This window comes from Orcinus orca, chromosome 19 (genome assembly GCF_937001465.1).
Source record: "Orcinus orca chromosome 19, mOrcOrc1.1, whole genome shotgun sequence".
Classification (NCBI taxonomy): domain Eukaryota; kingdom Metazoa; phylum Chordata; class Mammalia; order Artiodactyla; family Delphinidae; genus Orcinus; species Orcinus orca.
This window is the reverse complement of record NC_064577.1, coordinates 11,160,793-11,185,276: the sequence shown is the minus strand read 5'-3', so window position 1 is coordinate 11,185,276 and position 24,484 is coordinate 11,160,793. Positions and strand designations below refer to the sequence as shown.

Below are 24,484 nucleotides of genomic sequence, written 5' to 3'. Positions count from 1 at the left end.
TGGGGGTCAATGGCGACCATGGTAAGAACTGAGTCCATGGAGTGGGGGTGGGGGAGAAACAGCCTAGAGTGGTATGAGGAGGGAGGGGGAGGTGAGGGTAAAAGTTAGGCAGTTCGAAGAATGCCGCTGTGGGACTTCCCTGGTGGTCCAGTGGTTAAGACTGCACTCCCAATGCAGAGGGCACAAGTTCGGGGAAGATCCCGCATGCCGTGTGGTGTGGCCAAAACAAAGAAAAAAAAGAAGAAAAAAGAATGCAGCTGTGAAGCGGAAATGACAGGGGCAGCTGGAGAGGTTTTTTTAAAAGCTGGAAGAGAGTGGTGGCTGGAGTCCACCCCCAATCTCCTGGTGTAGGAGGACAGTAGGCAAGAGCAGGACCAAAAGGAGGGCTTGGGGAAAGTTGTGGAAGGAGGTGATAAAGGCCTGTGTCCGGGAGCGAGACCGTTCCCCGGGTCCCAGGAGCCCCTATCAGGCTGGCATTTCCTCCCCATCTCCACCCCCTTCCTGCCGCTGACCAGGCCCTCCCTGGAGCTGGAAGAGAGAAGGCCCAAGTCACACCCTGGAAGAAGCTCTGTGGCTCCGGAGGTCTTTCTGCTGGCCTGTAAGCTGGGGCCGGGGGAGGAGGGGGCCTGAGGGACGGATACCAGCCAAGGACCTGGAGCTAGCAGTTTAGGCTTCAGGGGGCAAGGGGAGGAAAAGGGAGTGGAAGGGGGGAGGTGTGGGAGCTGAGTTTCTGGAAGGGATCTTGGAGGCTGCAGTGGGGGCTAGGGCCTGGAGGAATACTGCCGGGGGGCGGAGGGGTGCCCACTCTCAAGCCCCCCTTGCCCACAGGTCCCCATGCCTCTCTTCCTCTTGCTGCTCCTGCTGCCAAGCCCTTCGCACTCCCACCCCATCTGTGGCATCAGCAAAGTGGCCAGCGAGGTGGAAATGAACTGTGAAAATAAGGGGCTGAAGGCGCCGCCTCCAGATCTGCAAGCAGAAACCAACATCCTCCGCCTGGGTGGGAACCCCCTGGGCACCTTCTCCATGGTGTCCATGGTGAGTCTGACTCACCTCACTCAGCTGCACCTGGAGAAGAGCCAGCTGACCAGCCTGCAGACTGACGCGACACTGCCCCGGCTGGAGACCCTGATTATATCCCACAATTCGCTGAGAAGCCTGCCCTTGTTGGGACGGGCGCTGCCAGCACTCTATACCCTGGACGTCTCCTTCAACGAGCTGGCCTCATTGTCTCCTGATGCCCTGGATGGCCTGAGCCACCTCCATGAGCTCTACTTGCGTGGCAACAAGCTGAAGACTCTGCCCCCCGGGCTCCTGCAGCCCACGCCCAAGCTGAAGAAGCTCAACCTGGCTGAAAACGGGTTGAGTGAGCTGCCCCCTGGGTTCCTGGATGGGTTGGAGGAACTTGACACCCTCTACCTCCAGCGGAACTTGCTGCGCACGATACCAAAGGGCTTCTTTGGGGACCTCCTCCTGCCTTTTGCTTTTTTCCACGACAACACCTGGTTCTGTGACTGCGGGATCCTCTATTTCAGCCACTGGCTGCAGGACAATGCCAACAACGTGTACATATGGAAGGAGGGTGTGGACGCCAAGGCCATGACCCCCAACGTGACGAGCGTGGGGTGTGTCAATTTGCCCAACACGTTTGTCTACACCTACTCAGGGGAGGGCTGCCACACCCCTGGCGACAGGGACAGCATAGACTACGATGTCTACGAAGAGGATGACAAGGTGCCTACCACAAGGGCTGCGGGCAGCTTCTCTACCCACACCAGTGCCCACACCACCCACTGGGGCCTGCTTTACTCACTGCCGACTGCTCTGCTAGGCCCCCAAGTGTCCTCCTTGCCTCCAACTAAGGAACAGACCACGTTCCGAATTTCTACAGGACCCATCACATTCTCCAAAACGCTAAAACCCACCCCAGAGCCCACAAGCCCAAGCACCCCAGAGCCCACAAGCCCGAGCACCCCAGAGCCCAGAGCCCCGAGCACCCCAGAGCCCACAGCCCCGAGCACCCCAGAGCCCAGAGCCCCGAGCACCCCAGAGCCCAGAGCCCCGAGCACCCCAGAGCCCACAGCCCCGAGCACCCCAGAGCCCACAGCCCCGAGCACCCCAGAGCCCACAAGCAAGACCTCAGAACCCACCGTATCCTTAACCTCCACTGAACCCACTTCACTTCCCACTATCTTAGAATCCACCACAGCCACCATCTCTGAATTTGTCAACCTCCTGAAGGCCCAGGGGGTGGCTCAGTGGAATGTGGAGAGTTCCAGAAACGACCCTTTTCTCAACTCTGACTTTTGCTGCCTCTTCCTGGGCTTCTATATCTTGGGTCTCCTCTGGCTCCTGTTTGCCTCTGTGGTCCTCATCCTGCTGCTGTTCTGGGTCCAGCACGTGAAACCACAGGCCCTGGCCACAGTCACGCACACCTCGCATCTAGAGCTGCAGAGGGGAAGGCAAGTGACAGTGGCCCGGGCCTGGCTGCTTTTCCTCCAAGGCTCGCTCCCCACTTTCCGCTCTAGCCTCTTCCTGTGGGTGCGGCCTAATGGCCGTGTGGGGCCTCTGCTGGCAGGACGGCGGCCCTCAGCCCTGAGCATGGGTCGTGGTCAGGACCTGCTGGGGACAGTGGCTGTTAGGTACTCTGGCCACAGCCTCTGAGGGGGGGGTGGTTTGGGGACCTCGAGAGAGACTCTGATGGGCTTTCCTATTGGGATCTAGCTGGGGGCGGGTGGGTACAGAGTACAGGGTCGGGGGAGGGCTTCGTTACTGCTTCTTTGTCAGGAGCCTCCTCTGCACACCCCGGGCACACAATCCCAGACCCAGCATATCTGGAGAGGTAGTGAGATGGAGAAGTTGGGTGGGCCACAGAACAAAGAGAGCTCCTAATGCTGCATGGATGGCGGGGTTCCCAGACCACTACACTAGGTTATTACCATCACTTTGGGGAAGTTTTAGGAAAAAGCAAACAACAAACAGAATATAGCACAGTTCTCACATGTATCCGTGTATTGAAGGAAACTTGGGAAGAGATGTCACGATGTGAGCCCTGATTGTCTCTGGGTGGTATAAATACGGGTGGTTTTATTTTCTATTTCTCTGCTTAGCATTTTCTGGTTTTCCACCATCATATATTATTTGTATCATAAAAATAATTTAAAAATAGAATGTTCGTTCTTTTGGAGAGGGAAACGAGGCTGGGGCACCGTCACCAGCATTCCCAAGGCCCCAGCTGCCCCACCCTAGTTGCACTGCTCACCCCCAAAAGCTCTAGTCTTGGCCTGCACTTCCCCTGCCTGGGCCGCCTTTTCCCTCCTCCAAGGGTAACCACCCACCAGGCCAACCACAAGCAAGTTCCAGCTCAAGATCCAGAAGTTTCCTGGGAGCTCAGTGGTACCACTGAGGCTATCTGCCTGCAACCTGCAGTACTAGGACAGGTGGGTGCCTCCTGGCACCTGTGGCCTCAGAAACGCAGCTCTCCTGCTTTGCCCAGGGCAGCAGGACAGGGGAGGGGAGGGCCTGGCAGTGAGTACCATCTTAGTGGGTTTTACTGAACTACTCTCAGTTTCCTGCTGTCAAGCCAGGAGGAAGGCAGATGGAGCCCAGTTCTCTCCCCTGGTGCCATGAATTCTGCCATTCACCTGACCACGTTGGGCAGAGCTTTCTCTCCTGCCTCCAGCCCAAGCCAGCATTTAGGGCCCAGAGAATGGGAGTGAGGGCTGAGCCTTTCTGGCTCCATGGAGACCCCTTCCTCCAGATGGTGCAGGAAGAATCCTCCTAACCTGAAACCCCGACCGCATCTTTCTCCTGCTCTGAACTATTTCCGATAGAGGACAACTCCTGAGCTTGGCGATCGAGGATTTCCGTGCACCAACCCATCTAACAATGCAGCTTCCCCTCCCACAGCAGACACTTCACAGCCTGTGCTCCAGCTATTACAAACTTTGCAGAGATCACCTGCTCCCCCGCGTTTCTCCTCTAAGCCTTTGCTCTCAGTGGGCCAGGAGTGCTGCCCCACCCCACTTCCCTGGCCAGTCGGGTACTGTGCACTGTCTCCCCTCGCCCAGGCTGGCCCGGGTGCCCCACATCCCCCTGCAGCGGTCTGTTGCTGACTCCCAGTTTCCCTGTGTCATCCTCCCGTCTGGACTTGGCACTCCTTAAGGACAAGGTCCAGGCTTCAAGTGTCTCAAAGCGGCCCCTGTGGCCCAGGCCAGCATGTGCATGGAGAGGGTAAGAAAAGAGGCAGAGGTGGGAGGGCCCGGCTGCACCGCCAGGCTGCTGAGCTCAACTTCTTCTACTGACGAGGTTCTGCCAAGGTGACAGTTCCCACCTGCCGTCTGCCTGTCCCCTGGCCTGCCTGTCCCGTCCTGGCTCAGGAGAAACCTTCAGGCCTCGTGCCGCCCAGCCCTCCTTCCAATTGACCTTCCTATGCCCTTTTATGCCCCAAGAGGTTCCTAAGCTCCATGAGGGCAGGGCCTGGGAGTCACACATCTCCTAAAGAAATGGAGAAGGCAGTCACTCTCCCCAGCTTACAGCCCACATCAAGCCTCCAGGCTCTGGGGGCCCGGCTCCATGCCCACTCTGCCCCTGACAGGTCAGCTTTCCCCTCTCAGACTCTATTCCCTCCCTCTTCAGGCTGCAGAAACAGTCACCAGACCCCAGAGATTTTTCCTGGGGATTACATGAGATGACCTGGGCGTCTGTTGTATTCTTGAACGAGGGGCTAGGAAGCAACACACAGGGCCTGGAGCTTGGGTTTTTCTCACCCTTCAGCTGCTGCAACACGACTGACTTACATAACATTTGCATAAAAACAGCGGGTACTTTTTCTTTAATAACTTTTTTTAAAAACTCCAGTTCCTGTTCTCCAGGGGCATCCGCTTCTTTGTCCAGTCTCCTCCCCCTCCTGTGCCCACAGCTCTCCAGATTTGGGGGTGGTGTCATCAATCCAATTTATTGATTACGTCCTCAGTGAGGTGGAGGAAGGAAGGGCCATGTCCTCCCACTGCAGACCTTTGATCATCTTGACAGCTTCGGCTCTCTCCTGTCCCCTCAGCTCTGCCTTGGTTTCCCCACTGAGAAGGGGGGGCCTTCTGCTGTACTATGTGCCCTGAAACTAATACCCAAGAGGAGACCAGGAATCTGCAGGGAGCTTCCCACCTCTGTGCAGGGCACAGGCAGGGACAGAGAGATCATGATGATTAGGGCAAGGAGGGCGAGCTGGAGCAGGGGCAGGACAGACCACAAGTCCCTTATCACAGAGGAGGGAACCATACTGTGGAGGGAAAATAAATAGCGGGGCCCAGGGCAGCAGAGTCTAGGTCCCCCGGGGGGCACACTGACTGTAGGAGTAGCGGGCGAGTGGGAGCCCCGGCACAGCAGCTCCAGGCCCCTCGCTCGCCTCAGCCACTGAGGAAGAGACGCTTGTAGGCCTTGTTCATCTGCTCCAAGAAGATGAAAGTGAGGACAGTGTGGGGACCCAGGCGGGCATAGTATGGTGTAAAGCCCTTCCACAGACTGAAGAAGCCCTCGTAGCGGACGACCTTCACCAGCACATCCTAGACAGCCAGGCAGGCACGGCACTGAGGTTGGGACCTGGCCTCTGGGACCCTCTTCCTCTTACCCAGCTATCCCCCACCCCCACTCCCAGGGCATCCAATCTGGCAGCCCAAGCCCCTAGCCCTTCTTCCTCACCAGCCCGTTCTTGTATTCCGGCTTCCCGTCAATCATTCGCATGTTCTGGATCCTGAAGGAGAGGAGGCAGGGGCATGAGAGACATAAAGAGGGCTCTCCCGTCCTTCTCCAGGCCCAGGTCTGCATACTCACCGGGTCTTGACAATGTCCACAGGCATAGAGGCAGCAGTGGTGACCAGGCCACTGATCATGCTGGCACAGAAGTGGCACAGGATGTTGTCAGAGAAGTAGCCTGGAGGAGGCAGAGCAGGGGGTGGCAGTCAGCTCAGAGCTGGCCCAGGCTAGGCTGGGAGCTGAGGCCCCAGCTCTGGGTCTCACCTGAGTCCAGTAAAAACTGCTTGGACTGGGAGTAGGAGGCGAGCTGGGCAGCATTGACGACGACGGCCCGAGCCATGGTAGGGATGCAGCCCTGGGGTGGGGGGGATGGGGGAGAAGTCAGAAATGCCCAAGACCTGACCCCACATCCCCAGTCTCCAGCCCCTTCACTCACCCTCCATAGTGTAGGGACGCCCTCTTCCCGGGCAATTCGAATCAGGGCATTAAACACGTTTTTGTAGCCACGGCGCTGGTCAGCTGGAAGCCTGGTGGGAAGGTAGGGAGAGGCCAAGTTTGGGATAGACCACCCTGCTCCCACAGGAGCAAAGAAATGGAGGCCAGCATGCTGTGAACAGGTGAATGCTGTGCTCATCTAGAATAAGAAATCAGTTCTTTCATTCTAGATTCCAGGGAATGGGGCTGGGGACAGGCTCAGACCTGGAACTCACCGGCCGTCAGCGGTCATGCGGATAAGAGCCACCTCAGCTGGTGTTCCCACAAAGGCACCAGTTGCACCTGCAGTCATGCCAATCAGGGCCTTCAGCAGAAAGCCAGGGGGTGTACCATCAGCCCCAGTCAGGCGCTCAAATAGCACAGTATAGATACCAAGGCGAGTAGTGGTATAGGTGGCCTGGCGCAGCAGGCCAGCTGACAGCCTGGGGAGCGAAGGAGTCAGTGCATCAAGCCAAAGTCTAGAGCTGTCAACCCACACGCTACCCCCATCCTTTGGCCCCAGTACCCGGTGTAAATGCCCCTCAGCCCTTCTGCCCTCAGAATGCTGGTGAGAGCATGGAAGCTGGTTTTGTACTCTCGTGTCTTGGCTCCTTCCCCACTCAGCTGCATCCGGTTCTTCACTAGGTCCAGGGGCTGCACAAAAACTGTAGCTCCCATCCTGGGGGAAGACAGGGGTGGAGTCAAGAGCTAGGTGTCCCAGATCTACCAAAGCCCCCTGGAGACCGGCAACAAGAGATCACAAAGGGCAGGGCCTGCCATGCGATTGACTACATGTTCAGGAGGCTGGTGGGCATGTGTACAAGAGTCTCTGCGTGTACCAAGAGCAATGGGTCTGAAAAGTCCAGGGGTCCAGTAGGTGCCATGCAATGAGTGTTCCATGCAGCTCCCAGGGTGTCAAGCAGTGACCAAGAGATTGCATGCAGTCCGACCCAAGGAGGAGAGGTGGGCATTCATGACCTGGGACTCCACGTAGTCCAGCAGGAGCCATGCAATGACCTGAAACCCCAAACAGCCCCGCAGAGCCAAGCAATGGGTTGGGAAACTCTGGTGGCCCGGTGGGGGCCGTGTATGCAGCCCAGAAGGGGCCCTGCGATGGGTGAAAAGATCCTAGCAGCCCATCAAGGACCTCGTAATACGATGGGGACAGCAATGACCCCGTGTCACCTCGGTTCACTGCAACACACCCAAAGAACAGGGCCCGGTTCCTGGCACCCGTCCCTGCCTCCTCCTGTCCCATCCCTGGGGCCTGAGCTTACCCGGCCAGGCCCCCAAACAGGAACTTGACGGACTTAGGGGAGGTACGGGGCTTCCCGTTCACCCCACTAGCCCCGGGACTCGCCGTCGCCGCCATCGCCACTCAATGGCCCTCGGCTCCCGGACCCGTGCGCGCGCGGCCCCGCTCGCGCCCAAGGTGACACCGCGCGCGCAACAGGGGCGAGGGCGCGCGCGCACGCCCCGGCGCTCAGGGCCAGCGCCAGCTGGAAGTTGGCGCAGGCGCAGGCGCGAGCGCAAAGGCGTCCGGGAGTAAGGCGGAGCTGAAGGAGGAGCTTCAAGAATGGGTGAGGGGACGGGGTGCAGCTATTTAGGCAGCAAGAGCATAGGTGCAATTTTTATCGAATTGGAGTCGCGGGAAAATCGAGAGGAGGGTATTTGAAGATCTCGCGAGATCGAGTGAGTTAGACTAGCCAGAGTTAGGCGGTTTCTCGCGATAGATACAGGAAGCTGTCAGCAGGTGGGAGGAAGTGTGGTGAGGACTCTCGCGAGACTTGAAGGTGCGGCGGCGGCGGCGGCCAGAGAGAGGAAGAGAGGTTTGTAAACTGGGCAGCTGAGGGATCCCGGGCACTAGCGCGGAGAAGCGACTAAGTTGTCTTCTGGGGCCTCGGTGCTCCTTTCATCTCCACAGGCACTCTCTCCACCTCTAACCTTTCTTTTAATCGGCCTTTTAGGACCGGAAGTCCTTCGTCTTGAGCGTCCATTGCTGGAAGCGGCCTGACTGTCTTTGCCGGAAATCCTCTTCCAGGGGATGGAAAGACGGCCCACCTGGCCGGAAGTCCCACCTCCTTGAGCTCCCCCACCCTTCCAGAAGTTTTTCTGTCACCTGTGCTTGCCTCCGTTCCCTTTCCCCGTATTATTCCTGTACCAGAAAGGGGTATTTTTGGTGTCTCCCTCCCAGCTCCATTAAACGGGTTGGCTGTCTCAATCCCCGAGTCGGGGGTCCTTCCCCGCGCCCCCATGTAGCTGGGAAGTGGGACCTGGGGGTGGTTGGACCCCTGGGATCCTGAAGGAGGGCAAGAGAGGGCGCAGAACTCCGTTTCTGCTCCTGTTATCGGGACGCGGCCTCCTCCGCCTCTCCCCTCCCGCTGCCATGCACCCTGCGGCCTTCCCGCTTCCTGTGGTTGTGGCCACTGTGCTGTGGGGAGCGGCCCCCATCCGGGGGCTCATTCGAGCGGTGAGTCTGAGGGGACGTTAGGGGAAGGGCGCTGAAGGGAGAGGTTGCAGGCTGAAGGACAAACATGGACTCTTTTGTCCGCAGATCTCGGACCACAATGCCAGCATGGACTTTGCAGACCTCCCAGCTCTCTTTGGGGCTGCCTTGAGCCAGGAGGGACTTCAGGTGATTTTCTTCCCTCTTTCCTGTTTCCCTGAATTCTCCCTGCTGGGTAGGGGTTGAGGAGCCTTTCTTGGGGGAAGCTGGAGGTAGGAAGAGAGTCAAGTTAGGAACTAAGTGCAAGAACACATCTAGTGTGGTGGAATCCAGAATCTGAAGGGAGAATACAAAGTCTACTTCTAGAACTCTGAGCCTTAGAAGGGAGACTGAAAGTGGACTAAGATAAAAGGCAGGACGAGTGGTGCCTATCAATAGGGTCTCTAGAGCCAGTTACTGGTTTTATGACCTTGGGCAAATTACCTGAGCCTTTGTTTGTTTTACTGTAAAATGAGATAATAATAGAAGTTATAAGATGTATTATTGTGAGAATTAGATAAGCAGTTTTGTAGTAGTTTTTCACAAAGACTGCCACATAGCAAGAACTCAGTTGGGCCATAGATATCAGTATAGTTGTTTGTGAGATGAGTAATTGGAAAATTAAAGGAGGTGTTAAAAAAAATTCAACTGAGTAAATTTCAAAGCTCTTACTGGCTTTTATTTAATGACCCATGAATCAGGCAGCATTCCACCTAGCAGATAGAAAGGATCTCTGAAAACTATACAAAATGAAAGACTTATAGCCAGAAGGGGGTTGGGCAAGGAAGTTATACTAGCAAAGATTTGATTGTCTTTGCTAGTAGCAAAGATCTCCTTTCTTTAGGGGACTGCAGGGGTCTACCAGGCAGATTACCTCACTAGTGCTGACCAAGTAATTCCAGATACAGTGGTTTAAGATTCCATTCCTGGGGGAGGCTAAAATTATAATTAAGTATTGAGTTTGGTGACATGGGAGTCAGCACAAGTAACTCCATTTGTGTTTGGTCTTGTGTTTTTTTTAAACAGGGGAATATGTTCCCTAAGAGTATGTATTAGAGCAGGGAATGTGAAACAACTTGAGAAAGTGATGTGGATGAATGGAGAATTGAATTACAATCAGTGGGAAACTGGAAGGCAAAACAATTAGCTAGGAATGTGGAGTATAAGCTCATCTGGGAAAGGGAGAGGGATGATGGAGGGTGTGGGAAAGGGACGTTGTTTGATGTGATTGCATCTTCAGGAGGCTAAGAGAAGAGGTAGATGTCCGACTTTGGTGGGATGCTCAGACCCCAGGAATGAGCTCAGACCCCAGTGGGCTCAGACCCCACTGACCTGTGGGGGCCACTGTGCTTGGTGGGACCTGTGGGGAGCAGCACCTAGGGAGATGAAATCCAGCTGTTGTTTGCTTCTCTTCTCCAGGGCTTCCTTGTGGAGGCTCACCCAGACAATGCCTGCAGTCCCATTGCCCCACCACCCCCAGCCCCGGTCAACGGGTCAGTCTTTATTGCACTGCTTCGAAGATTCGACTGCAACTTTGACCTCAAGGTTGCTGAATGTGGAGTGGGAGCTGGGAGGCTGAGGGTAAAAAAGGCACCAGGAATGAAAGGTGGCAAGGCCCATGATGGCTCTTTATTTGCCTTGTCTCCCTAGGTCCTAAATGCTCAGAAGGCTGGGTATGGTGCAGCTGTGGTACACAATGTGAATTCCAATGAACTTCTGAATATGGTGTGGAATAGTGGTAAGGTTGGAGGATCTGGACAGCTGGGTTTTCAGTAGAGCTTAGACTGAGAGATGGCGGGAGGGCTGAAGCCTTAGGGAAAAGAAATCAGTCCTTTAGGTGGAATGGGGCAAGAGAGTGAAATGCCAGAGTTACCAAAGGATTCATGTGGAAGGTTGGGTCCCCAGTGTAATGCCCTAATCCCTGCAGAGGAAATCCAGCAGCAGATCTGGATCCCGTCTGTGTTTATTGGGGAGAGAAGCTCCGAGTACCTGCGTGCCCTCTTTGTCTACGAGAAGGGGTAGGACATGTCCCTCCTTCCCACTCTTCCTTCAGCACTTCCATGCCAACCTGGAGTCCAAGCCCGTGTCCCAACCATCCAGCCTCAGGCCCATCATGCTCTGCCTCTTGGTACTTTCTTCCCATCCCCTTCCCCCTCCGTGGGCCCTGTCCAGAGCCAGTTACTTTGTCCCTCTTCCTTTGTCCCTTTGCCTTTCCTGCCCCTCTGATATTCGTCTTCCTTTTCCCAGGGCTCGGGTGCTTCTGGTCCCAGACAATAGCTTCCCCTTGGGCTATTACCTCATCCCTTTCACAGGGATCGTGGGACTGCTGGTTTTGGCCATGGGAGCAGTGATGGTGAGTAGTTCAGGGACCAAGACGGGAAGAGCTGAGGCCTTTAAAGCCAGACTGGCTCTGGGGTTGCAAGATAGGGCTGGTTTGTATGGGATTGTCCAGATTTGTTCTCTAAGACTGATCCATCCACCCCCCCCTTTCACCAGATAGTTCGTTGTATCCAGCACAGGAAACGGCTCCAGAGGAATCGACTGACCAAAGAGCAACTGAAACAGATTCCTACACATGACTATCAGAAGGGTGAGGAGGGTGGAGGAGAGCAGGCCTTTCCCACTATTTCCCTGGTTCTGAAGGAGTTGGAGCCCAGGAGAAACGAAGCAGAGATGGCAGGGAGGTGTCAGCTTGAGATACCACCTTTGCTCCTCTTTTTACGCACACGTAAAATGAGGACAGGACAGGATTAGAGCAGGAAATGGAAAGCAAAAATGATTAAATGTAATAGTTGGGGTTGGAGGGGGGTGGAGGACCTTGCTCATAAGAGAGAAGGTGGAGAAAGCAGAAAAATGGAAGGAGTGGGGAAGATTCCGCCAGAGAAGGCAGACACAGGTAAGGAGGGGCTGGGTCTTAGGCACTGGAGCCTCCAGTGCCCATATAAGGCTATGGCAGAAGCGCTGCCCCATTTCTGCTCCTCCCACCCCCTCTCTCTCCAGCCTCACACCTCCCCCCAAAAAACCACTTCCCTTCTTACCTCTGTTTCTTTTTACTTGTTCTAACCCCGGATTCCTCACGTTCTACCCTGCTCGTCTCAGCTCTTCCACTGGTTCTGTAGAACCAGAGAAAATAACTTTTGCGGGGTTTAGCTCCACCACAGGCCTCTCACAGTGAGTTCTTGTGGGCCCTGGTCCAGGATGGCTCAGTAAAAGAACTCCTTTCTTCTTCCACCAGGAGACCAGTATGATGTGTGTGCCATCTGCCTGGATGAATATGAGGATGGGGACAAGCTGAGGGTGCTCCCCTGTGCTCACGGTGAGGCCCTCACTTCCTGTGCCCCCCCACCCCCCACCACCAGCAGGCACCACGCGCTTCACCTCATTCCTCTTGGCAGCTTATCATATCCGCTGTGTGGACCCCTGGCTCACTCAGACCCGGAAGACCTGCCCCATCTGCAAGCAGCCTGTCCATCGGGGTCCTGGGGATGAGGAGCAGGAGGAAGAAACCCAGGGGCAAGAGGGTGACGAGGAAGGGGAGCCAAGGGACCACCCTGCTTCCGAACGGACCCCACTTCTGGGCTGCACCCCCACCCCTCCCACCTCCTTTGGTTCTCTAGCCCCAGCTCCCCTAGTCCTTCCTGGGTCTTCCACAGATCCCTCACCCTCTACCTCTGCAGCTGCCATCCTGGTCTAGTAGTCCCCTTTCTCCTCCATCTCTGATGACCTATTTGCACAGCTCCTCTTCCTCTCTACTGTCTTCTACGCTGAGGGATAGGAGACGAGGGATAGGAGTCGTTTCCACCCCAGGTTTCTCCCTTACCCAACTCTATCCTCTTGAAGAGGTTGGGGGTACAAAGGGATGGGGTTTTCATTTATTGGGTTAATAAAATTGTTTTTGTGGACTAAGGGTGAGATCATTCTCACACAGGTAAACTTCTTATCCTTTTGGGGCATTGCCCCTTTCTGCCATACATGGGCAAGGGAGTGCTGGGAGGCTAACCTGTAGTTTTTTGTTTTTTCTTTTTTTGCCGTATGCCAGCCTCTCTCGCTGTTGTGGCCTCTCCCGTTGGGGAGCGCAGGGTCAGTGACCATGGCTCACGGGCCCAGCCGCTCTGTGGCATGTGGGACCCTCCCGGACCGGGGCACGAACCCGTGTCCCCTGCATCGGCAGGCGGACTCCCAACCACTGCGCCACCAGGGAAGCCCTAACCTGTAGTCTTAAGGGCAGCCCCAATAGGCATCTGTTGTGACTCTGAGAAGGGGAGCCCCACCCACGTGTGAGGATGACTCAACTGGCCTCTGCCTTGCCCGCAGGCCTGGACCCATTCTCTTGGTCTGGATGGCTCTATTCCATTATCCACCAATTCAGTTAGCACACTGAGGACCTAGGTAGGGCTGGCCCACCTGGCCAGGTAGGCCTGAAGCAGGTTTTAATCCTGGACATGAAAGCAAGCTCAAAACCCTAGACTTTGTAGTGCCTCAACCCTTCTGCTGCTTCTGACCCCAAGCCAGGATGGAAGCAGATCACAGTGGCTGTCCTCCATCCTGACACCCAGGCTAAAACCACACAGCACCTTTTCAGTATAATCTTTTTTATTCAGGAAAAAAAACCAAAAAAGTTTTCCAACCACACACAGGAGGGGTATGGGTTGGGGGAAGGGTGTCTGTCCATCCAGCCCAGGCCCCCAGCCCATGTGGTTTTGGCAGCAATAAGGGGTGTGGGGTAATGGCCCAAAAAATAAAAATGGTGTATGTGTGTGTGGGAAGGAGAGGGGTGCAAAAGCAGTGGGGAGTGACAGACGAGGTCAGTACTGGGAACGCCGCAGGTGGGAGGCCATTTCATGACATTTCTTGTTGATCGTACCACCGTGGATACCTTCTTTGCCCATCAGCAGGACTAGCGCTGGAGGAAAGAGAAAGGAGGCTAGGACCCAGGTGTCACAATCCCACCCCCGGCCAGCTGTTCAGCAGCTGTCCAGCCCTGGGGGCTGTAACCCAACCTCATCTCTCCCAACCCCCCCACACACAGGCAGGCTGTCAGTCACCCTGAAACAATAGGGCTTTTCAAAAGAGGAAAATCAAGCTTAAAGGCTGGAAAGGAACACAGTAAAATTTAGGGGTCAAAGGCTTGTGGACAATGTGTTGACTCCTGTGTTCAGGCTAGAAACGGCTGTGGATGAGCCTGCCACCTCCAAGTTTTAAGAAAAGAGCTCAAAACACAAGAGCTAAGTGCTGGCTTATGACTAACAGCCTACCTCCTCCAAGAAAATAAGAAGTTTCTCATGTGAAAAGGCTCAAGGCAAGAAGGAACTTAAGAGGTAATACAGTTCAACTTCTTTACATTGTAAGATGAGGAACTGAGAACTGAAGGGACAATCCAATGTCCCAGCATCCAGCAGGCTGGGAGTAGAAACCTGGTCTGGTCCCTTCATACTGGGTGATCCACACAGAAGAACCCAAAAAATTAATAGATGGAAGTATATTAGAGATTTTGGAGCTAGAGAAAGGGTAAGACTCAAACTCACTCTTGGTAGTCAGGGTGACAGTGATATTGAAGGTGGGGGCTCCGGAGGTGCTCTTGGTACGAAGATCCATGGTAAATTCCCCTTCCTGCATCAGTGAGTCCCGGATCACAGAACATTTCTGGCCCCCAAGCGTTAGCCCATTCACGAAAAAACTTGACCGGTCTTTGCCAACCAGGGTACCAACCTCAGCTGGCTGGAAGGGGAATCAAGCACCCATCAAGTTAGTCAGTACACCAAGGTTCCCACCTTCTTCTCCAAGGACCCACCTGCCTTCCATTTCTCCGGGAAGCTAAACCCCCTTGGGGGGAGATGTGTATGTTATGTGCTTTGTACACATCCGTGAAATTTGAGAGACTCAGGACTGTTGGAAGTTAGTACACAAAAATATCATGATCTTCAAACCTAGAGAACGGTAATAAGAAGGGACAACATATTCCTCTGAAGGCTTAGATGTTGTTTAATAAGGAAAGCAAACCCGGGAAATAAAGGGGGCCAAAAAGCAGTTAAGAGAATGAAGTGGAATGGAGTGGGGAGCCTTTGGATGCTCAGAACTCCTTCAGGAAAAGCAGAAGCGAAGAGGGAAAGGGAGGGGGCGGGCAAAGCAGGCGAAGCAACTTTGCCCTTATTTGGTCAAAGGTTCTGCAGGAGTTGTTAGGGGCCCGGACGCCTGGGTCTCCAAGTAACCTAGAGTTTAGATCCAGGTATTTATGCTCTAAGATGAGGAAGCAGATGCCTGGGGGCTTTCCGGGAAAGTTGAAAAACTTTTGGAGGGGCCCTGGGACTAGACCCGGCAAGCCAGCCCGCGGGTCTAGATACCCCAGGGAACGTATCTCCCCCTCCCCCTTAACACCCCAAATCCCCACATCCGGTCCCCTCCCGCCCGGAAATCCCCTTCCCCCCCATTTCGAACTTCCGCTCCCCCTCCCCACTTCCGGGCAGTGTGGACAGAGGAGGTGGTGATGAGGACAGCAGTAGTCGTCCCTTATTGCTTCACTTATATACTGTCCTAGAACTTCTCACAAAGTTCCCCTGCTCCAGGCCCCGCCGGATGGCGGGAAAGGAGGGCGAGGGGACTTCCGGGGCTGGCCTCACAGGCATGTTGAGTCCAACGTGCCGACTTGGGGTGGGGGGAGGTCGTGTGGCGGCCTAGCCCTCTCTTACGGAGTTGGGAGGGGCAGGGAGCTCACGGAGGACGGGCATGGGACCCAGGCCATGCGACTGGGGCTCCCTCCCCCAGAAGGAGGAACAATGGTGGAGGGGGCGCGAGCTGGCGGCCGGAAGTAGAGCTAGGGGGTCCAGGGGTCCCCAAGTCCCTTCTCAATCACAGTCCCGAGCGGAAATTGCGGTGCGTGCCCGACCCACCCTGGAGGAGGCGGAAGTGGGCCGCCGCACCGGGCGGTGCGCCCCTCCCCGCCCTGTGTCCCGGATGTAACGCCCCGTCGCGGAAAGCGGAGCGGCGGGCTGGCTGGGCGCCGCCGCCCGGGGCGTAGGACTCAGGAGGCCACGGAGGGACCCGCTCACGTGCAGCCGCCATTCGCGCCACCTCCAGGGCAAGGACTGGGTCACGGCCTTTCGCTGCCCTCCCCAGACCGCGCCCGCCACTACCCAAGTCCCTCCCTCAGGGTGCAAGCCCGGCCAGTCTCCGCGCAGGCCTCGCAGTACCGTGATGTTGACGAAGGTCTTCCCGGGGACGGCGGCCCAGACGGAGGGCGAGTCCTTATAGCCCACGATGGCCGCGTCCTGACACACCCCGTCCGCCATGAGGTTTTCGATGTAGGCGTTCCAGCCGGCCATGGCGCTGCTACTGGGGTGCTCTCGGGGCTGCTGCTGGGGCCACGGGCTGGGCTCGGGCTGCCTCGGGCTGGCGGGCGGGGGAAGGCGGAGAGCTTGGGGCACGCGATGCTGTCCGGACCGCGGCTCTGCTAGCAGTGCATCAGCCCTCGCACCGCCACTTCCTGCTCCTCCCCACCCCCCTAGATTTTTATTTGCAAAGGGCGGTGGGGGCGGGGCCTGCTCCCCATTCCCTCCCTCCCTCTCCTCGCCTGCCCAGATAGCGAACTTTGCAAGTGCAATTTTAAAAATCCCTCCCCCTACTGCAAAATTTGCAGAGTTCGATGGAAAGCGACGCAAAAAGGATGGGGGAACGGGGGTGGGTTAGGGTTAGGGCTCCCTCCACTTCGCATAGAATATCAGTCAGACTTCGGTGTACGGAAAGGGAGTGAGCCAGAGGGAGGAAGGAAAGTGAAAAGAGAAAGCATTAGCAAACTTCAAATTTAGCAAATTAAAGAGGGTTCGGGTAACTCAGGGTTAAACGGATTGACTCCCCCTTCCCCCACCTCTGCCGTGGGGGGGGTGTTGGGGGAAAGGAACGGCGGGCGGCGGCGGCGGCGGCGCCTGCGCCCGCGCCTGCGCCCGGGCCGGGAGGGAAAGCGCGTGGCGCGGTTAGGGTTGGCGGCTGGCTTCGCGGGCGCACGCCCGGGCGCACCGGGCGGGACGGATTTGGACCCCCTGCGAAGGAAGGCCGGCCGGGGACGTGTCTCCCGCCGGGCGGAAGGGGCGGGGGCGAGGCGTGCGCATTACCGCTTCTGCCCCCCCCCTTGATTTTATTTATTCAAGAAATAAGGGAGTAAAGGGAAATTTGGCAAAATACCCCGGCCGTTTTCAGAGTTGAAGGCATCCACCAGGGACACTTCTGTCCCCAGCATCTACCCGGTCGGCACAAGTGGCACTGGCTGGAGCCCACCTCGACTCCAGGGGATTATCCCTCGCGCTGGATCAACTCCAGCCTCAGGCCTCACCCCCACGTCACAGCTCCGCCCGTCCCCCGGTCAGCAGTTTGGGTCACCGGCCGTGCCCCTTGGCCCGTCTCTGCAGAGGTCACGGAGCGACCGTGGGGCGAGACGGGCGGGCTTATTTTTCAAGGCGGAAGAATACTAAGCGGTTTCAAGATTGCAACTTTTTCAAGAAGGGGAAAGTCCCTTCTACGTTGGCCCGTTAAGTTTTTTCTCCTTTTTCAGTAAAACTTATGGTAAGAACTTTTGTGCGATTAGTTCACTCACCGCCCACCGGGAAGAGGGTGGGGCAGGACCCGGCGGCCTGCTTAGGTGAACTAGCCCTTGCTGCCCGCCCGGGCAGCTGAGGGGCTTGGCCACTTCCGGTCCCTCGGGGGAGGGGCGCCTCCCGGGCGGGAAGGGGCTCTGCTCCTCTCGGGTCCTCGCCAGCGGACGTGGTGCCCTCGCGGCCACTCCGAACCCCAGGGGCATCCACGCTCCCCGAACCCGTGTTCCTCGACAGCCGCGGTGGCTGAGTCACTGGGCGGCTCGGGCGGGGCCTCATGCGGGCACGTGGCGGCGCTCCCCCCCCCCCCGCCGCCGTCTCCTGACCCTTGGCCTGCCGCACCCCCTTCCCCAGGGTGGAAATCTCCGGAGAGGGAGCGGCCAGAGATAAGGGGGGGGAGGGCGAAATGGAAGACCGGGGGTAGGGATCCTGAGGTGGGGGCTGGGAGACACACCGTGGGGCAGGCAGGGCGGGGAGGGGAGCTCGGGAGAGAGCCCGGGGCTGAGTCACTGGGCGCCGGGGCGGCGCCGGCGGGAAGGTCTTCCGAGTCGGGGGCGACGAGCAGGGAAGCCGATGACAGTCGTTCGCCGGCCGGCCGGCCGGAGCCCGGGCGTACCCTCAGCTCCCGGCAAGGGCTGCAGCCAAAGTCGGGGCAGACCTCACTCCCGCCAGGCCCGCCGAGGCGGAGAGAGTCACCGAGTGCAGAGACCCATTTCCCTTCAATGCTGCTAGCCGACCACCTGACTGGCCCCCGGCGGTCAGACGCTCGGAAAGGGCCACCCCCTCCTCTCGTCCATTCATTTTTTTCACTTTTGATTCAGCATCGTTCACTGATGGGCTGGGATCACGACCTGAAGCGCCCGCGGTCGGTGGGGAAAGGGCTCCTGACTCTCCACGCAGGGCGATAAGTGCTGTCCTAGCGCTATCAGTAGGGCGCCGCGCCAACTCTGAGGGCCTGTCTAAATTCGTCAGCCTGTCCCTTCCCCCACTGCCCTTGCTGGCCGAGAGAGGGTAGGGTGGGGTGGAGCCGAGGGATGCCGCAATGGGGACCCTGAGAGGTGAGACTCTCTCACCTTCTGAGTGGGGAGTTCAATTTTAGAGCTCAGAGCTTGCCCAGAACCCCCTGCCCCTACCCCCATTGAGGACAGAGGCAGCCCCCCGCCCTCCAAGTGAGCTGTGCACGTGTGGATGTCGTTCCTGCAGCCCCTCTTCCAGGCCCCCTCCCCAGTCCTGCAGGACTCAGGTTACCCCTGGCCTTTCCTAAAGGGCACTAGTTCCTCTTTAACCTTTGCAGAAGAGGAATATAATCCTGGGGAGAGGAGAACCCCCCCCACTCTGAAGCCCCTCCCCTGTTTCTACCCAGGAGTGGAATTAAAAATAAGGACTTTTATTGGGGAACAGAAAGGAGGGGGTAGTCATTTATCTTTTGGGAAGGGGGCAGGTGTCTAGGGCCAAAGGCTTCTGTTTTAGGCTATAGTGGGCACTTGGCTGCCAGCTGGGCTGGAGGGGGAAGATGGAGAGGGTGAGAGGCGGGGCTGGCTGGGGTACAGGGTGGCTGGAGGATAAATGCCCAGCCTGAGAGGGGGTGAGCTGACACTGTCCCAGCTGCCACCTAGACTCAGGAGCCCAGCGAAGAAATCCCAGGTCTGGTGAATCTTTCAGTCCCGGGGTATAGGGGTGGTAAAAGGTGAGGGTGGTGCCGCTTGGAGAAGGGGGGGAAATGTCAGCATTCTTTTCCTTCTGGGACTGGGGGTGCTTGAGAAGCCTGGAGGGGTTGGAGCAAGCAGGATGGGGGTGCCCAAGGACAGGGAAACAAACGAGACTGTGAAGAGAGGCAGGCAGAGACGATGGAGAAGCGTGGTTACAGTTGGAGCCAGGTGGGGGAATCTGGGGCCCCTGAGGATTTGGAGAAGGCTGAGGAGCAGGAAAATGAGGTAGACTAACAGGAGAGCATCCGAGGGCTAGGAATCCGTGGAGAACAGAGTACTTGGCCAGAGGGTGGAGGGAGAAGGCAGAAGTGCAGCTTTGCAGGAGGTGGGGTTGAGCAAGTAGTGGAGTTTTAAGAGAGGCCTCCAGATTCTTAAGACGGGAGAGTGGAATGGGAGCTGTTCTGAGTGGGGGAGGGGCTGCGCCTGCCACTTTGGTCTGTGACCTTTTTGTGGGATATTTTTAGCTCCAGCACCTGCCTTCTTGGGGCGGGAAGACTCTTAAAGGGCAAGGGATTTCGGGTTTCTTAAGGGGTCAACGGTCCGCACTCACTCACACCTCTCGCCCTGCAGCCATGGCCATGCAGAAAATCTTTGCCCGAGAAATCCTGGACTCCAGGGGCAACCCCACAGTGGAGGTGGACCTGCACACGGCCAAGGGTAACACAGGCCCATTGAATGGGTTTACCTGGGAAGACCCCAACTCCATCTGCCTTTGCCCCCCAACTCTATGCCACATCCACTCCTTTCTCTGGGATACCCTCTCCCAGCCTGCTCCCCAGCAGGGAGCAGCACGAGTCTCTCTACACTGCCTCCTGCCCCTGGGCTCAGAGAGGAGACAATCTGTCCTTTGGCGGGGTGAATGAGACTGACTCTCTGTGATCTTCCGATTCCTCCCACCTCAGGCCGATTCCGAGCAGCTGTGCCCAGTGGAGCTTCCACAGGTATCTATGAAGCTCTGGAACTAAGAGATGGAGACAAATCTCGCTACCTGGGGAAAGGTGAGGAAAGACCAAGGGGGTGGTTTCAGGACGTGGTATGCGATGTCTGCACAGGGTAGAGGACGGGAACCCAAAGCTCTTGAGGAGCTGGGGGCCATGGGAAGATACCTAATTGAATAGAAGATCTGAACCCCCTGCTTCGGCCTCTAGGGGTCCTGAAGGCCGTGGAACACATCAATAAGACTCTAGGCCCCGCACTGCTGGAAAAGGCAAGTGGAGGACCCTCTCTCCCCCTCACCTGCTACCTGGTCCCAAGCAGCTCAGGCTTGGCCAACCATCCCATCTGCCCCAAATACCTGCACTTCTTTTTCCTCCAGCACATGCCCTGACTCCTGAGAAATCTAACCTCTGTTCTTCCCTCCTCAAACCTGCCCTTCCAGAAACTAAGCGTGGTGGATCAAGAAAAAGTTGACAAATTTATGATTGAGCTGGATGGGACAGAGAATAAGTGTGAGTGAAGGGTTAGGGACAGGGGACGGGATGGGCTGTGGGAGGGGCGGGGGAGAGACCGCGGACTGAGGTCTGGTTAGGATTATTTCTGTGTCTCGCATTTTGGGGCACACCGTAACTGGCTGGATTTGTATTCATCACACAGGCATTTCCTGATGCCTGCCCTGTGCGAGGCTTGGGCCAGGCTGTGGACACAGCCGTGAAGCCGACACATTCCCCTGGGCTGGGTGTTCCCAGAGCACCTCAGGCTGTTGGGGAGAGATCTGTTAACAAACTCAGTGCCCAGTGGTTTGGAGTTCTGGATTCTTTCTGGGGTGACCAGAAGGGATGTTCTAGGAGCTGACCCTAAACCCTGTGTGAGGCGCTCTCACACTTTCTTTGTACTTGCTTCCTCCAGCCAAGTTTGGGGCCAATGCCATCCTGGGTGTGTCCCTGGCCGTGTGCAAGGCCGGAGCAGCTGAGAAGGGGGTCCCACTCTACCGACACATTGCAGATCTCGCCGGGAACCCAGACCTGATCCTCCCGGTCCCTGTGAGTGCAGCTGCCCCGCCGCATCCCACGGTGACCCCACCCAGCAGGGAGGGCATAAGCAGCCCCTGGAAAGTCCACCTTTCAGACCCAGCTCCAAAGAAATGGTTTTCTGAAATGGAACCTCTCCTGCTGCGGTCCAGCCCTCCCCCTTTCCCACAATCCAAACCTTCCCTTTAACCTCTCTCTGCCTCTTTCCCTTGATGTAACCGGGTTCCTTCACATTCCAATCCCAGGCTCAGTAACTCCAATTTCTCATTCTGCCCTGTGCCCCAACCCCAAATCAGATCGAGAGCTTCTTCATGGCAAAGATCTTGGCATTTTATTTTTGTATCTTCTTTAATACTTATCAAACCAAATTTGCTGTTTATGGAAATCCTTTGAATTTCATTGCAATAATAATGTTACCATTTATTGTTACTTACTGGCTAGATTGTATAAGAGCCTGAGCTCTGGAGACAAGCTGCTGGGTTCGAATGCTGGTTTTGTCCCTTTACTAGTTGTGTGATTTTAGGCAAGTTTATTTAATCTCTCTGTGCCTCAGTTTCCTTAGCTGTAAAGTGAGGGATAATAAATTGTACCTAGTTACAGGGTAGTTATGAGCCAATAAAATATACGTAAAGCACTTAGAGCAGTGCCTGGCCTGTAATAAGTGCCATATGCCATACCAGTGTTAGCTGCCACACCAGGCACAGGCGAAGAACTTTACATCCAGTCGCTCTAATTTAACACATAAGATCCTGCAGGTAAGCAGGTGGTGTCCCCATGTTATGGAAATGAGGAAGGAGTCTCTGAGGAGTAAAATTATTCATCCTAGACCATTCAGTAAGTAGGGGATCCAAGATTCCACATCGATGCCCAGGTCTAAGCACCCTCTCCCCATCTCAGGCCTTCAATGTGATCAACGGGGGCTCCCATGCTGGAAACAAGCTGGCCATGCAGGAGTTCATGATCCTGCCCGTGGGAGCCCGATCCTTCAGGGAAGCCATGCGCATCGGTGCCGAGGTCTACCACCACCTCAAGGGGGTCATCAAGGCCAAGTATGGGAAGGACGCCACCAATGTGGGTGATGAGGGCGGCTTTGCACCCAACATCCTGGAGAACAATGAAGGTCAGTGTGAGCACTCGGAGGGGCAGAACCCCTGGGTTCCCATGGAGACGGGGTGCACCGGAGCCTCAGGTCCTCTCTTTCCCTCCCCCAGCCCTGGAGCTGCTGAAGACCGCCATCCAGGCAGCTGGTTACCCCGACAAGGTGGTGATTGGCATGGATGTGGCGGCGTCTGAGTTCTATCGCCACGGAAAGTATGATCTTGACTTCAAGTCACCTGATGACCCCGCACGGCACATCACTGGGGAGAACCTGGGGGAGCTGTATAAGAGCTTCATCAAGAACTATCCTGGTGAGACCCTGGGTGTTCCATCGCTCCTGCTTGAGTCTCCAGCAGCTGCCCTACACACTGGCTTTGGCATCTCCACTGCCACCAACTCAGTCTTTCCGATCCTTAGCGCCATTGCAATCTCCACCCAAACTCTTCTGACCTGTCACTCCTCTGTGAGGCCCTTCTGACCTTTAACCTGAATCTGCTCCCCTTTCCCACCAGTGGTCTCCATCGAGGACCCTTTTGACCAGGATGACTGGGCTACCTGGACCTCATTCCTCTCGGGGGTCAACATCCAGATCGTGGGGGATGACCTCACAGTCACCAACCCCAAGAGGATTAGCCAGGCCATTGAGAAGAAGGCCTGCAACTGCCTGCTGCTGAAGGTCAACCAGATCGGCTCAGTGACCGAATCCATCCAGGCGTGAGTGCCTCTGGCCCTGGGGCGTCATGGCCTCCCTCCACCCATACCCAGTCCAGCTACAGTATTGCCCACTAACTCCAAGTCTGACTTCCCCTTGGCTCCTGACCCACCCCACGCTTTCGACCTCAAGGCTTTAACTCTTGACCTCACCCCAAGAGCTTTGCCATTGTTGCCTTGCCATGCCTCATCCCCACCCCGACCCTATGCCATCCCTGTCTCCCAGATTCTGCTTCTTCCCACCAGCATCCAGGAGCCCAAATTCAAGATCAAGAATCTCCCCTTCTCTCCTGCTTCCCAAAGAACTTAGTCATCACCCTCCCCTCAAATCTCCCACTCCCCAAAACAGAAGGGAAAAGCCCCACCTAGCGCCTGGCTTTCCCACTGAGGAGGTCCCACCGGACCTTATTGAGTGTCCTCTCCACCTAGCTGCAAACTGGCTCAGTCTAACGGCTGGGGGGTGATGGTGAGCCACCGCTCCGGGGAAACCGAGGACACGTTCATCGCTGACCTCGTGGTTGGGCTCTGCACAGGACAGGTACTCGTGGCCCCCCCTCTGCCGACTGACTGAGTTTTCTTGGGATCCCTGGCCTCCTGCCCTGGAGTTGCATGCCACCACAGGCTGCTCCCTCAGGGCCAGGCCCAATCCCTCGTCCCTGGTCTCACGCAACTCCTGGAATTCCTCTTCCCTCTTCAGATCAAGACTGGTGCCCCCTGCCGCTCAGAGCGTCTGGCCAAATACAATCAGCTCATGAGGTACAGTGGGTGCAGTAGGCCTGGGTGTAAGGAGCTGAGGGCTCTTGGGTTGGAATATCACAGCCCTGACTTTGTCTGCCTTCCAGGATTGAGGAGGCTCTCGGGGACAAGGCTGTTTTTGCTGGACACAAGTTCCGTAACCCAAAGGCCAAGTGAGAAGCTGGAGGCCCCAGGATTCCACGGGACAGATCTAGGCCTTCAAGCCCTTCCTCCTGAAATAAACACTGGTGCCAACCAAGGCAGTGGCCTGCTCGTTTGTGGGAGGGAGGGAGGAGACGCTGGTCTCTGGGCTGGATGAGACAGGAGGTGAAGAAGTAGGGGCAGAAAGGGAAAACGGACATGGAACCTGCTGGGACAAGGAGGAAGTGAGGGACTGGCCAGAGAGAAAGTTGGGCTGGATCTAGAACCACAAAGCTCACAATATGGAAGGAGGCTGGGGGAAGCAGGTGTATTATGTGAAATGCAGCTGAAGAGGAACTGACAGAACACTGAACCAGCTCCAGAGAAGGGGAGCAGGGTGGGGGTCCAAGGCCTGACATCACCATGAGGGGGAAGCTGGATCAGACCTGCCCATAAGTTGAAGTCTGCAGAGGGCACTGCAGTGTTAAGTCTGAGTGCTCATCCTTATGAAATCGAAGAGCTTGGTGAGGATGAGAGTGTAACCAGAGCAGCTACCATTTCCATGGAGCTTGGAGGATGTAAAACTATTCTAAATATTTGACATACACCGGCCTATGTAATCTTTGAAACAGTCCTATCAGATAGTTACCATTATTATCCCCATTTTACTGGTGAGGAAACTGAGGCACGAAAAGGTAAAATACTTTAACCAAGGTAACAGTAAGTGGCAGAGCCAGGATCCAAACCTAGGCCATTTGGCTGTAGTGACTGTGCTCTTAAAATACTATCTCATAAATTTCTACAAAAGTGCCAATATTTCGCCATCTTTGGCCC

The 24,484-nt window shown here is 56.2% G+C and overlaps 5 protein-coding genes across 12 annotated transcripts; 3 read left to right on the top strand and 2 right to left on the bottom strand.

Annotated features, from left to right (window-relative positions):
• Positions 1-475: 475 nt before the first annotated feature.
• On the top strand, positions 476-3,094 carry GP1BA (glycoprotein Ib platelet subunit alpha). Its single transcript, XM_004266991.4, has 2 exons — positions 476-598; positions 829-3,094. The coding sequence occupies exon 2, from the start codon at positions 835-837 to the stop codon at positions 2,659-2,661; it is 1,827 nt and encodes a 608-aa protein (XP_004267039.2). The 5' UTR covers positions 476-598; positions 829-834; the 3' UTR covers positions 2,662-3,094.
• A 1,708-nt stretch (positions 3,095-4,802) lies between these two features.
• On the bottom strand, positions 4,803-8,477 carry SLC25A11 (solute carrier family 25 member 11). Of its 2 annotated transcripts, none has more exons than XM_033423104.2 (8): positions 8,167-8,477; positions 6,749-6,901; positions 6,459-6,665; positions 6,185-6,275; positions 6,013-6,103; positions 5,827-5,926; positions 5,695-5,746; positions 4,803-5,558 (listed from the first exon to the last, which is right to left on the bottom strand). In XM_033423104.2, the coding sequence occupies exons 1-8, from the start codon at positions 8,475-8,477 to the stop codon at positions 5,403-5,405; spliced, it is 1,161 nt and encodes a 386-aa protein (XP_033278995.1). In that variant the 3' UTR covers positions 4,803-5,402. The 2 variants fall into 2 exon arrangements, with proteins under 2 accessions (XP_033278995.1, XP_012387424.1); XM_012531970.3 differs by lacking the exon at positions 8,167-8,477 and adding an exon at positions 7,500-7,739.
• A 78-nt stretch (positions 8,478-8,555) lies between these two features.
• On the top strand, positions 8,556-12,609 carry RNF167 (ring finger protein 167). Of its 2 annotated transcripts, XM_004266992.4 has the most exons (9): positions 8,556-8,692; positions 8,777-8,857; positions 10,127-10,252; positions 10,358-10,445; positions 10,635-10,725; positions 10,955-11,060; positions 11,204-11,297; positions 11,943-12,023; positions 12,103-12,609. In XM_004266992.4, exons 1-9 carry the CDS (start codon positions 8,609-8,611, stop codon positions 12,399-12,401), a joined length of 1,050 nt encoding a protein of 349 aa, XP_004267040.1. In that variant the 5' UTR covers positions 8,556-8,608; the 3' UTR covers positions 12,402-12,609. The 2 variants fall into 2 exon arrangements, with proteins under 2 accessions (XP_004267040.1, XP_033278996.1); XM_033423105.2 differs by lacking the exon at positions 10,127-10,252.
• Positions 12,610-13,282: 673 nt separating this feature from the next.
• On the bottom strand, positions 13,283-16,220 carry PFN1 (profilin 1). The gene is made up of 3 exons (XM_004266989.3): positions 15,895-16,220; positions 14,233-14,425; positions 13,283-13,610 (listed from the first exon to the last, which is right to left on the bottom strand). Exons 1-3 carry the CDS (start codon positions 16,024-16,026, stop codon positions 13,513-13,515), a joined length of 423 nt encoding a protein of 140 aa, XP_004267037.1. The 5' UTR covers positions 16,027-16,220; the 3' UTR covers positions 13,283-13,512.
• Positions 16,221-16,603: 383 nt separating this feature from the next.
• Positions 16,604-23,768, top strand: ENO3 (enolase 3). Of its 6 annotated transcripts, none has more exons than XM_033423119.2 (12): positions 16,604-17,260; positions 19,569-19,655; positions 19,901-19,996; positions 20,147-20,205; positions 20,377-20,446; positions 20,844-20,977; positions 21,863-22,085; positions 22,177-22,374; positions 22,576-22,777; positions 23,204-23,312; positions 23,472-23,530; positions 23,617-23,768. In XM_033423119.2, the coding sequence occupies exons 2-12, from the start codon at positions 19,571-19,573 to the stop codon at positions 23,684-23,686; spliced, it is 1,305 nt and encodes a 434-aa protein (XP_033279010.1). In that variant the 5' UTR covers positions 16,604-17,260; positions 19,569-19,570; the 3' UTR covers positions 23,687-23,768. The 6 variants fall into 6 exon arrangements, with proteins under 6 accessions (XP_033279010.1, XP_049558029.1, XP_033279011.1 ...); XM_049702072.1 differs by lacking the exon at positions 16,604-17,260 and adding an exon at positions 17,692-17,709; XM_033423120.2 differs by lacking the exon at positions 16,604-17,260 and adding an exon at positions 17,706-17,723.
• The last annotated feature ends 716 nt before the right edge of the window (positions 23,769-24,484 follow it).

Bases quoted from the DNA above. Each gene is read 5' to 3' on its own strand.
- GP1BA (XM_004266991.4), top strand. From the start codon at position 835: ATGCCTCTCTTCCTCTTGCTGCTCCTGCTGCCAAGCCCTTCGCACTCC.
- SLC25A11 (XM_033423104.2), bottom strand. From the start codon at position 8,477: ATGGGGGCGCGGGGAAGGACCCCCGACTCGGGGATTGAGACAGCCAAC. The intron at 6,902-8,166 runs GTTAGAGGTGGA...GTCTTCCCCCAG, and splicing joins AAAGGCCGATTAAAAGAAAG to GATGGGAGCTACAGTTTTTG. The intron at 6,104-6,184 runs GTGAGTGAAGGG...CCCCCACCCCAG, and splicing joins GCGTCCCTACACTATGGAGG to GGCTGCATCCCTACCATGGC.
- RNF167 (XM_004266992.4), top strand. From the start codon at position 8,609: ATGCACCCTGCGGCCTTCCCGCTTCCTGTGGTTGTGGCCACTGTGCTG. The intron at 11,298-11,942 runs GTGAGGAGGGTG...TTCTTCCACCAG, and splicing joins TACACATGACTATCAGAAGG to GAGACCAGTATGATGTGTGT. The intron at 12,024-12,102 runs GTGAGGCCCTCA...TCCTCTTGGCAG, and splicing joins GGTGCTCCCCTGTGCTCACG to CTTATCATATCCGCTGTGTG.
- PFN1 (XM_004266989.3), bottom strand. From the start codon at position 16,026: ATGGCCGGCTGGAACGCCTACATCGAAAACCTCATGGCGGACGGGGTG. The intron at 14,426-15,894 runs GTACTGCGAGGC...TTCCCCTTCCAG, and splicing joins AGACCTTCGTCAACATCACG to CCAGCTGAGGTTGGTACCCT. The intron at 13,611-14,232 runs GTGAGTTTGAGT...TCTTTCCTCCAG, and splicing joins TGTCACCCTGACTACCAAGA to CGCTAGTCCTGCTGATGGGC.
- ENO3 (XM_033423119.2), top strand. From the start codon at position 19,571: ATGGCCATGCAGAAAATCTTTGCCCGAGAAATCCTGGACTCCAGGGGC. The intron at 20,206-20,376 runs GCAAGTGGAGGA...CTGCCCTTCCAG, and splicing joins GCCCCGCACTGCTGGAAAAG to AAACTAAGCGTGGTGGATCA. The intron at 22,086-22,176 runs GTCAGTGTGAGC...TCCCTCCCCCAG, and splicing joins CATCCTGGAGAACAATGAAG to CCCTGGAGCTGCTGAAGACC.